Here is a 13,713-nt window from a genome sequence, read left to right as displayed (position 1 = left end):
TTTTTTTTTTTTTTTTTAACTTCTATCTGTGTACAAACCTACCCCCAGGTCATTCTGAATCCACTATTAATGTTGCATCATCTGAATAAATGCTACACCACAACAGAACCCACAGTAAAACACTGAATATCCATCTTTGGGATTATTGGTTTACACAGTGTTAACCATGAATTCTTTGTAACTAAAATTTCTTTGTAACAAACAACTTTCCTCTTGAATTTTGAGTTCATTCTGGTCTCTAAAACCAAAATTTTCTATGAGCTGGAGGAAAAATGTGCATCTTTATTTTTTCAGATTATACTTTTACAACATATACATAATATTTAGACATGCAAATATTTAGGCCTATTTAGACCTGCCAAATGGCATAGCAATGACAGATCTATAGTATCACTTCTATTGATTTCTAACTCAGTAGCAGGTGAAAAGGAGAACAATACAGCATGAGCTACTGTTTTGTTTTTCACAGAGAATGAATTTTCAAACTAACAAAAAGCTACTAATCATAAACTCCTTATACCACAGCAAATCTTCCTCTTTCTTTATGACTACACAGTTTAAACAATTTCTATGAATTGCTAAAGTTTTATTTGTTACATTCAAGGATCATTTTGCAGAAATGAATCACAGCTTCTTGGGGCTTTCAATCAGCAAATATTGCCATCACTTGATTAAAATACTCTAAGAAATCTCTCTTTTAAATTAAAAAACAAACCCAAAGCCATGATTTTGACATGACCTAGATATTGTAAAGCAACTCCTAATTTAAACTGCATATTTAAATTCAAAATTCTGATCTAAAAATTGTGCTTTCATCTCTTCTCCAAACTTAGAGTTAATTACTCTAAGTAATTAATGTTTGTATGCTGGTCCATCCATGAGGTTCTCTAGATATTCAGCATTTTGGTTTTTGCATGGCTAGAACTGTGCTTCTGAAGCAGTTTGGTGTCTGGATCAAACCTTCATATCAGAAGCTCTTCTTTTCTGTTTCACTGAAGAGCTTGATCCTGGACATGCATTCAGAGTATGCTCAGCATAAATTGATTCACAGTGATTGACACTGCAAGGGAAATAGTTTTTTGAGTCCTTTGAAAAGAAGATTGTCATTCTGGTGATGAGTCCTGGTCACTGGTTCCTTCTAGGACATGCATTCTATATGTTGCTCAGGGCATTCCCATGTAAGTGAATTAGCCTAAAATGGCTGGGTGTATCCAGTGACAATTCAGTCACTTTTAAGATTCTCCTGGCTATCTGAAGGCTTATGGCGATGGTGTAGGCAGAGTGGTCCTGGTATGGGTTGTCTTGGGAGCCTTGCCTTTTGTCACTCCTTTTCAGGAGTTCCTGGCAGCACCTCTTTCATACACAGTCATACTCATGCCTATCATATCTCAAAGGGTTGAGATGCAAAAGCACGATGTCTTTATATATCTGCATAGTACTCATCTGACAGGGCTTATACATGTGCATTCAGTCATGTGACACACGTGTTAATATATAGGTCACTTGAGAAGACCACGTCTCATGGCATCAAGAGCTACACAACTCAGCCTGCATGGGGAAGAAAGGTTCATTGCAGCAGTTTCCAGAATTACAGTTCAGCAGATTGCTTCTGGCCTGAAGAAACCTTACTTCTCCAGTTCACACTATTAGTTTAAACAGAACACTAGAGCTAATTAGGCAAAAGTCTACTGGTTTTGACATTACTCTGGGAAACTGGAGATGCTTATTAAAAAGCATTTCAATGTGAAAAGGAACAGCAATTTATAATTCTGATCTAGAAGCTGAGTGCTTTTTTAATCTTCTAACAAAATTATACATACTACCTTCTCTGTCAGTTGTCCACTATTTCAATATGATCAACATTCAGAAAGATCCAGACTTCCAGACCACAAAACAAATTAATTCTATAGACAGGTAGATGGAGCAGTGGGATGTGAATTACAGGTCTCTGCAGGTAAAAATTACTGTAGCACCCGTGAAACAAAGAATTACAGAAATCTACAGGAGTTCAAATCCCAGCAGGAGCCTGGTTTGCAACTTTACTAAAAAAAGTAGCAATGTGCTCCTCACTGTAGAGATTTTTGCAAATTTCTAATTTGTCTTAAAAATCATACAGTTAAAAAACAAAGAGGTAATCCTAGCAAAAATATTAAGATTCTGTACTACAGGGATCTTTTTCCTTCTTGTGTGTGTGCTGTTTTGCTGGGGTGACTTGTTTGGTTGGTTTTACTCTGGGTTTTGTGTGTTTGTTTGTGCTGGGTTTTCGTATGAATTTTTTGTGGGTTTGTTTTGTTTATTGGCTTTTGGGGTGTTTTGGTTGGTTGGCTGATTTTTGTTGTTCTGTTTTGCTTTTTCAATTAAGGCCATAAAATAGGCTGTCATCATGATCACATTTGTGTTCCTTCAAAAAATGCAAGATTTTTTTTCTTCCTGATTAAGAAGATTAAAGGGAAGCTTGGGCAGTGATCTGTATTTAAATATTGCTTTTGCATTAACAGCGACACAATAGACATAGAAGAAGAATGCACGCATCAAGGAAAAAGGAGACAATGTTTCTATCTATTAGGAAAGAAAAAAAATATAATTAGCTTTCACAGAGTTATTACAATCAGTCACCTTTTTTCTGTAACCAAACAGTAATAAGTAATTATATCATGCAGACCAGCTGTGAAGGTAATGAATACAGTGCAATGTAATACAATGTAAGATTCTGAAGACTATGTAATTATTTTGAGAAATTAATGTCATCAGTTAGCCTCCCTTCACAGCATGCTCTCAATAAGTTATTCTTTTATACAGCTTCATAAATGAAATCTATCTGAACAATAAATAACATTGGTTATACAACATACCACAAGCAGAATGTTAAAAACAAAACAAAACTAAACAATTGTTTAGAAGTAGTAATAAAATGAAATGTGTATGCACTGCAGAAAGCTCAAGTCAATAATGAGAATAATTAACCCTCTACACCTACATTCTGGCCTCATTGCAAATCTTCTTCGTATATTGCAATAGAATCAATGTGCTGATGTACCAACACTGTCCAAGTTATTATATGTACCTTTAGTCAAAAATCCTATAAACACATTGTAATTTCTAGGTCCTTGATTTTGCACAATACAATTTAATTTCTGTTTTTCATCCCTACACTTGAAGTTACCAGTTCCATTCCCCTCAGACTCAATGTCATAGCTACAGTGACTTCAGTGGTGCAGAAACAGTGCTCCAACACAAAAAAAATGTTGATAGGCCAGAGAAATCAGTGCCTCATTCATGTTGGATAGACTGTTCTATAGTATACAGTTTGAAGAACCATATGCATGTTAAAGTTTGCTAATGTACTACAGAGCTCAAAGATAACTTAAAAACTAGCACATAGGTAAATAAATAAGCAAGCAGAAAATCTCCCCCTTGCCAGAAAAAGAATGGTTAATCAGGACTAAATTTGGAAGAAACTGACTCAAAGGAAATGGCATCAGGAATTATGAAAAGCATAGGCATATAACCTGAAATTATCTTAAAATCTGTTTTAATATTAAAATCCTTCTACATTATTATAAAGCAACAATCAAAAATTAAAGAGATTGGTGGAAGATGTATAGCAGTAAATGATGCTGTATAAACTCATCTCTTTCTGGTCTTGCTGTATTTTTGTGGCACACCTAATTCTGATCACTACAAATTTAGAATGACCATTTAAAAACTTGCATCTAGAGAAAATGCATAAGGAAATGCAGCAGGGCTGATGATGTGAGACACTTGAAATCTGCTAAGGAGGAAAACCAGAAATTTAAGTAAGAACAACGGCTGTCAATTAATTTCGTTCACAATTACACTATGATATTTGATACATAATCCAGAAAAGAACAAGAAGAAATAAAAGATATTGTAGAGAATAGATTTAACACAGAACACAAAGAGCATCTTCCATAACATTTCCTAGCAACATTAATAATACTAACACAATCTTCAAAACAAAAATTTTATAAAGATTCTATTGTATAGCAAAAAGGATTTTTGGCACGTTTTTACCACTGGTTAATACAGATGGAGCAGAAACATGGGCATTCTCCAAGAATATCAAGTATCAGTTAAAAGCTGAGCTGTAAAACATGAAAAGATTTATGCATAGAGTACTTCTGGAACCATACCAAATCCTTCAAGGTCTTAGTTCTGGTACTTGAAGAAGAAGCCCTTGAGTATTTCAGACATAATAAAAATCAGACTACAGACCCACAAGCTATGCCAAGTGAATTCTAGTATGGTCTTAGAATCAGATAGGAAAAAATGGAGAGTATGAAAATGAACAACAAAGTCATCAAGGTGAAAGACATGTTGGAGACGCTGAATAAGCAAGTGTAAGAAAAACACACAAATGTAAACTACTACTAATCTACAGTGCAGTGTAAACTATCCAAGATTTCAGTAAGTGCTGCCAATGATAAATATTCACTTAGAAGCTATATGAACACATTCTGTAGTATTTTCCATGCAGTGCATAATGCAGTGTAATAACAACAGTGAACACCACAGAAACACGTAACATATTTCTTACAATATTGATGCTGTCATACTATTCCTTTAATGGAAGAAAGTTAGACATGCTTTTGGCTGTTTGAAGTCAGTCTTGCGTTATGAGTTCCTCTCTTGAGTTACAGATTAGAGATCTTTCTCACCCAACAAGCAAAATAAAATTGCTCATACCCTCTTTAAGAGGGGAAGAAAAAATTCCATGAAAAATGAGTTCTATGTAAATTATAGTCACACTATGTAGAAGACTGCCTGCCTTTGAAATTATTTGAAGAACTTTGCTTCCACTTTCTTCAGCGTGACCTTTGGAATAAAATTTGTTTCCACTGGTTGGGGGTTTTCTGCAGGAATCCCACCCCCTAAAGGAGAAGAACTGTGTCTTTCTGGTTTTTTTTTTTTTTTTTTTTTTTTTTTTTTTTTTTTTTTGCTTTTCAAAGACTAGTTTTCCAGTCGTTAAACTAATCTTTAATCAAAAATAATGATTAAATAAAGTTCCATCCGATTCCACGGAATTACTGATATAATTACTCTATATCACGTATTCTAAAACTAATTGCTGAAACTGAGTTAGGAGGCACAGCTCAAAATCACAAATTATGTTTAATTTATAGCACTAGGAAAAAAAAATCTTCCTCAGCATTCTGTGACATCTTAGAAAGACATAAATTATGCAAGCCAGCTATATTATTTCAACTAATTTGACCTTTTTCTTTTATCCACAACTATGGATACTACTATCCATAACTATGATTTTGTATACTATTACAATCCACTGAAACTAATAATACTTGTTTATCTCACATTAAAATAGCCTAATATCTTAACTACTTCTGGGCCTGAGTGAGCTTCATCTAGAGATTCTTGCTTAACACAGATTTGCTCCTTACTACTAAGGTATGAAACTTTAAACTCCAACAAGAGAATTTAGCAGCATGTTACTAACATCGCTTGAATACTGCGCATAAAGCAACATTAACTGTGAAAAGGAGGGTTTGCGTTTTTTTTTCTAGTTTGACATTCCAAAATAGATAGTTGTCTGTAAGTCTGTAGTGTATTTTACTTTCCTGAATGTGTTCAAATAAATAAGAAATGCTAGCACAGTCCAGCAATTCATCTTTTCTAATTTTTTCCTTTTGACATTGCCTGATGCAAGACATATAAGACATCACCACAAAAACAAACGAATGAATCATAATATTAAGAATAATTTGAGAAAAATTAGGAATAACTCTTCATCAAAAATGTTTCTTTTTATTCTCAAGAAGTGCTATTCTCCAACATGATGTACAGTCCCCACATATATACCAAACGCTTCATAAATTTCATACAGACTTGAGTTTATTTTAGTCCAAGAGAAAATCCTTAGTTCCCTGGCTTCTTCCTCTGATGCAATACATTAAACATACAAAAAAAACCCAAAACCAAAAACAAACAAACAAAAAACATCCTTCACTATGATTGGAAAGCAAGTCCAACTCCTTTAGTTGAAGTATAGTGACAGAAGCAATACAAAGATTTCGTTGTTTGGTCTGGTTGGTTTTTTTTGGTGTTTTTTTTTTGTTGTTGTTTAAAGAAAATACAGCAGTTCATCTGTATAAGGTAGGTGGAATATATTACTAAAAAGGGTATTAAAAAAACCCAGCTTTGTAACCCTGAGGGTGCTGACTTTTGTGGATTACCACCCAGCACCCAGACTTGCAACTCTGTAATAAACTACATCAACTCCGCAAGCTGTTGGCTTAGGACATGGGGTTACGAACCCTGTTTTGGAATAACAGTAGTAGTAATGCAACTGACTGGGAAAAATGAAATGACAGTTTTTCCATAAACTCAGTCTTCTTTTAGTTTGGATGCCATTTCCTTTAATTTTATGCATAAAACCTTTGACTGGAAAAAATGTGTCTTGTCTTTTACACTGGCACCAACCAAGCTAAAATTCTCATTCAACAGAAGTTACACATGTGCTTGATTTCACCAGCTTTGAGTAGTCTGACTAAGATCTTTTCTTTTAAAACCAGCTTTTAAATTGTTCAGTTTTCTCAAATTTCCGCAGATCTACATGGAGCACCCTAAGTGTTTTCATGAAATTAAGACAGAAGTTGGAAGGTGCAATAAGCTATTACAGTGCTTATTAAAAGCTGCAGTTTATTAGTCTCAAAGGAACTTGCCAAATTCCACTAACTTCCACTTACTCACCAAATCCTTTGCTCCAAGTCAAAGAAATTATAGAGGGTTTTTCTAGAAGCACCAAAATTTCCAAATCCTTATATTTTGGTTTTCCTTTTTCCTGCCTGAGGGACTACGGGTTCTCTTGGTTAATAAAAAATAAAATTATTTTTCATATTGTTTATTTTATTCAGACCTAGTGTGGGACCTTATACACTGCTGAAAGGGTTCCACTTGAGCATCAGTCTGGTAAACTCAAAAAGTCCTGCAAAACTGCTCCTTTCCTGAGTGTGCAACAAACCCTGAAAATCCCTGATCACGAGCCTGAACCTGGCTGATTATTACCTTTGCTATTTATTCAGTTATTTACTTGTGAAGTCGTTTTGGGTGCAGGGAGAGGGGAAGGCATGCCATGCAAACGTTCGATAGATGAGGGCAAAGGCAGCTGTCTGGTATTTCCTCTACGCAGCAAAGCACAGGAGGACGCAAAGACTCGAGAAAATCGCCCACTGTCTGAAGAGTTACTGCGTCTCCCGAGCCGCCGAGAATGGGCAAGGGGTGGCTGGCTTCCTCTTGCGGGCAAATGACCGGTCGTAAGAGTGCGTTTTTAAGGGGTGATGTCAGAGAAATTAAACTTAAGCAAACACACCCCCCTACCTCAACGACGTGTTTCTCCTGTTGATAAGGCGAGAGAGGTGGCTGTGTAGCACACCCAGCTCACTCCTGCCCTACTGGGACGGGAGCTGGCTGGCGGGAGACACTTATTAATTATGAACGGGGAGATGTCCCTTTAAGGTCTGCTGTGCTCTCCGAGAGTGTTTAGCGGGGGAGACTTGGCTTTATTTGTACATCCTAACGCTGGGCTAATTCAACGGGGAGGTTTCCAAAACTCAGAGACCTTTAGAGGGGTGAGTGGGGGGGAGACTGTGTGCGGTGGGAGGAAGCTAAATCTTCTTAACGCGAAGAAGCAACGTAAAGACTGGATAACAAACAGGAAATGCCTAACTCGGCTGCGAGGCGGACGGGCGGCGCAGAGCGCTGAGCTCCACCGGCAGCGCAGCTCTGCCGAGCGCGCCGGCGGCCGGACCGCTCCCGCCACCCCTGCTCTCCGCCCGGGCTCCCGGGCCCCGGCTCGCAGGATACCAGGCATGGCTGCCTCCTACTGGATGCTGACAGGTGAGGAAAGCCCAGTTTCTGCCTTGCTTTGAAGACTCGGGTCCCTAAATCAGCCCTGCTCCCGGCGGGAAGCCGGTGAAGCCAGTAGGGTCTGGCACCCAAGGGACGGCGCCCTCCCGCCTCGATCCCTGCCTCGAGAGTGTGCCCGGAGCTGCCCTCCAGCCGCAGGCTGTGAGGGAACGTACTTCTCTCTGGGAACTTTAATCCTTAAACCAATTTTAGAATCTGGGGGCAAGGAGTAGTTGCCAGATGAGGATGAATGGCTGAGAAGGCATACTGTAATTGAATCTGTCTTGGAAGAAACAAGTTTATTTGTTTTTGTTGGTTTGGGTTTTGGTTGGTTTGGGCGGTTTTTTTTTAAATTCGGGTAGACCTTCTGCTTTCCTCTGTTTGGCTTTCAGACTTCTGACTGGTAAAAGGGAAGTGAGGAAGCACTCACTCACTTCAGAAAGATGAGTTCATCCAGAGATGGAAAATGTAATATTTCCTTTTAGGGGTTCATTGATTGTTAGTGACTTACTCGCTTTCCTAGAAAAAAGAATGCAGTAATCTTTCAAGTAACAATCTCCCTAGCTAGTCAGTAGTAACATTTTGGATCTGAAATCAGGGGAATCCAAGAAGTAGGAAAGAAGCTAAGGCAATGCTGGGATTCATGTGCTTGGAAACTTGGACATTGAACTCTCCAGCAGCTCTTGCGCAGGCAAGTAGCACAGAGTGAACCTGAAGCAGTTCCCCCCTGAAACAGGGGAAGAAATCAATTTCATAAGAATTGTCCAAATGCAGGCAGCAGCAAGTGGGGAAAAGGCAAAACTAGAGTTTTGTGCTTATTGGGCAAGACAACAGATACAGGAAAATGTGAAAATTTGAATATAGGATTTTGGCATACCATACTTAGTTGTTGTTCATAACTGTTCTTAATTTCATTATTATTACAGTGACATACTCCAAAACATGTTTTGGTTTATTTTCCTTCAAAGAAGGACACTGTAAAACAGCAACAACTTAGTGTGCCACAACTTCCCTGCAGAGTTGCAGAGTTGCCACTGACAGATAATTCACCAGTAATGAAAAAAAGGTTTACTGTCAGATAGGAAAACATTTCAAGAGCAAGTCTCATCCAGATTTGCCAGGCGATTACTTTTTTGGTGGTGTTATCATGGGGGTTTCTTTTTGAAAAGACTGGTGGGAAAGAGAATAGACTTAGAAATAAGAGGAGGCATTAGAGATACCAGGTAAAAGATTCAAATTGTCTCTGATAAATAAGAGAAGTAGTCCTACATAAGTCAAAATATCATAAAAATATGGACAAGGGGTTTTCTTCATAAAGAGAAATATGGTGACATTAAAATTAATTTAAAAATAAATTACATGCTGCTCTTCCTTAAAAGAAAAAAACAGCAAATAATCTGGAAGGCCCTAGCAGACAAAAAGAACCAAGAGTAAAGGAGGTACATAGAGATGTTATGTACATTTGTGTATTTATATAGATTTTTGTTCTTTTTTATTTTGACTTTGTTTGATGAGACCTCTGAGAATCTTGACCACAGAAAGTCTGACATGCAAACAGACAGAAGTGCACATAGAATTGAGAAGGGCTGAGAAAAATGATCTATGACAAAAGACTGAATTAGTTAGGCTTGCTTATCTAGTAAGAGAAACACTAAGGGCAAAATGTTGAACATTTCAAATATATCTTTTTATCCAAGTATTATTGCTGAGGATATTATTCCAGATGTCAGCGTTTCTTTGTTTTGTGAGAGCACTCAGTCCTGACTTTCCACATTGGACATGTTGATTTCCAAAGATATTGATGAATACTTGTAGATTCCAAAAAAGGACAAAAGAAAATCTATGCAACTGACTTTTCAAAAATCTTAGGAAATATTCAGAATTTTCTTACTCTTCAGGTAAAGAATGGCTAGGCTACCCAAAAAAAAAACCCACCTCTGTATAGTCTCTTTCACCAGGACCTTTGAGGAAGTTGGATGAACAGCTATAACTGATGGCTGAGTTTACTTTAGGTGGCCTCTATGTAAGTGGTTTGACTAGAGATCTGCTGAAGTTTTCTCCAGCCCTACACTTCAACAAATGAGGAATGAAGAAGTCAGTCTAAAGGGTTACATTACCTTTAAAAACTTCTTTACTTAACAGTGTTATGCAAAGCCTGTTCCCTACTGGACTTCTTATTGATGATGGTCTTCTTGCACTCATCTTTATAACAGAAGAGATGAAAATAAATAGATAAAGACAGAACTGTATGCAGAAAATGAAGTGATCTTTGTTCAGAGTTTGTAGAGGCAGGACAAGTCACAGGATAAAGGCAAAGCATGAAAAAAGATGTTTTCCCAAGTTTCCCTCTCCATGTGTCTCTTTTTTTCATCCTTTGCTCTTTCAAAAATAATGTCCAACATCTCTTAGCAGACTTCCGCCTAATTTAGAGATTCTTTCCTATTAGTTTTTCTTATCCAGAATTATAAGTATGTTTGCATGAATTCTAGCTAAAGAGGCTATAATGTGGAGGAGATGGGATTTCCTATGAAAATTACCTTTTCTTGTCTAAAATATGTACATAACCTATCTTCATTAAGAAGTTGACCAGGACTTGAAGATACAGGAAAGCGTGTCTCAAACATTTTCAGAATAATAACCTTATAACCAGCATGGCTCCAAAATCCCTAGAATATATGCTGTCACCATTTTCATTTTATCTTGCACTGTACTTAAAAAGGTCCAAAAATGGATGCCGAATTGCTGTAATTATTAATACCTATAAAATCGTATTTGAAAAGTGATTTATTGCAACAACTCTTAGGTCCTACACATAGTCTCAATCTTTCACCAAGACAGGAACAGGCTACGCAATTTTAAACTTGTATGTTAAAACTGTATGAAAAGTTAAAAGAACACACTTGTTTTGGTTCTACCATCGTCAAATTCATCTCTCTCCCTGTCATTAGCAAAGGTAGAATGAACTTAGAAACTTTCTATGGTCTTCTTAATTTTTTTGAGATGTTTTTCTTCTACTGCTCATACTTTGACATACTCAAACAAATAATAATACCCTGTATTTACTTTTTACCAGAGTAGGCAAAGCATCATCTCTAGTAAATATTTTCCTTTCTAAGTTCACAATGGTTCTGCTGATACTGGATACATCATTGATGTTTACATTTCCCACTAAATATTTGTAGATCAGTGTTCATAACTCTATAAATCTTACAACCTGCTTTTTGAGAAAAGGCCCATATCAAAATGTCTCTTTCTAAAGCGGTCAATTTGAGATTTTGAGTGGCAACTTCATTTCAAAGTTGGTCTTTCTTCTTTGATTGTGGTTTTGTTTGTTTGTTGTGAGTTTTTTGCTCGTAGGGTGTGTGTATATGTGTGTACATGCACATGTGTTATTGTGGGGGTTCTTTTAATGCAGCAAGTCACCTGTTTTCCTGAACTGAATGTTTATTTTCTACTAGATAGTATATTGGATGCCAACTTGGAACCTTTATTTAAAATATGTTGTATCTCCAGGGATGTAAGGCTGCTTGTGAAAATTTGACTGGAATGAATAAGCACAGAAAAGTTTGTATACACACAGCAGTAAAAAAGTAAAATACATTTTAATGTGGAAATTAAATATGCACCACAACTACTTTTTCTTGAAAGAACAGCATGAGGTGAACCCTTGCAATTTTATAGATGCAAAGAACGTAAAGAAGAAAAATTTGCCATGAATTCACCACTCAGCATTTAAATAGATAAGTGAAAGGAACTCTAAAGTAAAGTTGAATGCACACTCTCTCCTAAAGAAAAGCTGAATGCAGAAGTTCTCTGCCTCTGCTGTTGCATTAAAACGTTAATGCAAAATTATTACTATGTACAAGTTCAAGTTAAATAAACACACGTGCTTATGTTATATTCCCTTGGGTGGTCCTGCTTGATTCTGTGAAACTATTCATGCTAACAGAGTTAAGCATGTGTACTCACCGGAAGAGAGTCTGAGGTCTGATAAATAAATCCTATTATGTAATATCTGATAAAGTTGTTTTTACACCAGTATCAAGCTTAGGGAAAAGGAATGCACATTTCTGGGCCAGATCTGAGTTCACTACTGTCCTGTCACAACTGACTAGAGCTAGATACTTAAGAGAAATTTATAGGTACACCATAATGGGAGATATGGGATTATTTTTGCTCACAGTAGCCTTATATCTCATTAAATTATTGACTCCAAAGCCTTTCCAAGTCAGCAAATTCCATAATCCACAGTGGGTTGTTTTTTCTATTAAAAACAAAAAAAAGAAAAGCTAATAGAAAACAGAAACTTCCTTGTAGCTACCCTCTCATCTGTAAGAAGATACCCCTATGCTTTTCTGTTACCAGACTGTGTAGCCATTCCAAGCTTAATGTATCTGTTGCAATTGCCCAGACACACTTAGCATGGCACATTAGTGTGCCTACTTTCTCAACCTATTTTTATTTAATCATTTCTCATGCAAGCTTTTTTTTTCTATTCTCACTCTTTTCTTTGTTCTAAATTTACAACATTCATTCTTTAATGGAGTTCCTAGTGTTGTACGCTGTTTCAAAAATAAGCTACAGAATTAGAATCATAGAATTATAGATTTTTAAGCGGTTGGAAAGGGCATTAAAGACCATCTAGTCCCAACCCACCCGGCCATGGGCAAGGACAATTCCCTACAGACTAGCTTACTCAAGGCCTTGTCCAATCAGTACCAGGGTTGGGGTAACCACAACCTCCCTGGGCAGCCAGGGGTTAGACACTATTCTAGTGTCTAACCACCCTCAAAGAAAAATTTCTTCATATTAGTTACCTTAAATTTCCCCTCTTTCACTTTGTACCGTTTACTTATTGTCCTGTCACTGCAGTTCCTGATGAAGAATCCCTCTCCAGATGCCCTCTTTCCTGTCATATACCGGAAGGTTGCTATGAGGTCTCCACATAACCTTCTCTTCTTCTCCAATATTCTTCCCTTCTTGTTGATACAATTTTTCATTATTTCTGGCTTGTTAAATTTGTCTAAGCTGCAAATTCTAGTAACGGTTCAGGTCCATTTTCTTTGCAATATCATTGAACTGATACGTGTTTTAGCAAGGCATCTTATTTCTGTACGTGAACATCCAGCTTCGTTTGAAACGTGCTTATGTGCCTCCCTAGCATCTCAGAACTGGAAGGAAGCCGGTCAAGGTTCAGTACTGGCTGAACTGTAACTTGCAAATTTAACCAAAACCTTTTAAGCCGGAATTCAGTTTAAGAGCAGCGTCCAAGTAAGAGTTCAGGTTCTGATGTTGCCTGCGTCTGGTTTTCATTTCCATGGGTGACGGCCGCCCCGCTCCGCCTCAGGCGGCGGCGGCTGCCGGGGCTGGGTGGCACCGCGGTCCCCTGGCCCCTTGGCACTCGCTGAACCACGGGACTGTACCGCTCGCCTGTTTCGCCATCTGTGCCTGTAATCTTCCACAACTGCTTGGCTTTCGCCGTTTGGTTTTGGTTTGTTTTTTTCCCCTCGTGTTTTGAACCGTGCGGCACGGTGTTAGAAGACTTTAGGAGTTTGGACTGCCGCTGTGAAGCGCTGGAGGGAAAGAACGAAGGCGGGGACGACCCCCTCCCCCCCTCCTGGCGAGTAGCCGACTTTCAGTGCTCGCAGCACCCGGCAGCAACGCGGCTGCTTCCCAGGCCCCCTCCCTCACACCGCCCCGGCATTTTTCCTTCCGCAGGACGGAGCCTCAAGACGCGCCGCCAGGTTCCCCGCGCATGCGCCGTGCCTGCGGTGACAGCGCGGGGCGGGGCGCGCCCCGGCAGCGCCGTAGCAGGGAGCGGGTCTGTGC

The 13,713-nt window shown here is 38.2% G+C and overlaps 1 protein-coding gene and 1 long non-coding RNA gene across 2 annotated transcripts in view; one reads left to right on the top strand and one right to left on the bottom strand.

Annotated features, from left to right (window-relative positions):
• LOC148219892 (uncharacterized) overlaps nt 1–13,601 on the bottom strand; it is a 65,589-nt gene extending 51,988 nt beyond the window's left edge. Inside the window, exon 1 of the long non-coding RNA XR_015799568.1 lies at nt 12,702–13,601. This is a non-coding gene — a long non-coding RNA (uncharacterized LOC148219892). The remainder of the gene's footprint in view (nt 1–12,701) is intronic.
• Nucleotides 7,567–13,713, top strand: part of ITGA1 (integrin subunit alpha 1) — a 73,673-nt gene continuing 67,526 nt past the window's right edge. The window contains exon 1 of the mRNA XM_014889710.2: nt 7,567–7,875. Within this exon, the coding sequence (XP_014745196.1) occupies nt 7,848–7,875 (28 nt within the window). The 5' untranslated portion in view covers nt 7,567–7,847. The remainder of the gene's footprint in view (nt 7,876–13,713) is intronic.

Source organism: Sturnus vulgaris, chromosome Z (genome assembly GCF_052056855.1).
Source record: "Sturnus vulgaris isolate bStuVul1 chromosome Z, bStuVul1.hap1, whole genome shotgun sequence".
In the NCBI taxonomy this organism is placed as follows: Eukaryota; Metazoa; Chordata; class Aves; order Passeriformes; family Sturnidae; genus Sturnus; species Sturnus vulgaris.
The sequence above is the reverse complement of the archived record's forward strand: the minus strand, read 5'-3'. Positions and strand labels throughout refer to the sequence as shown.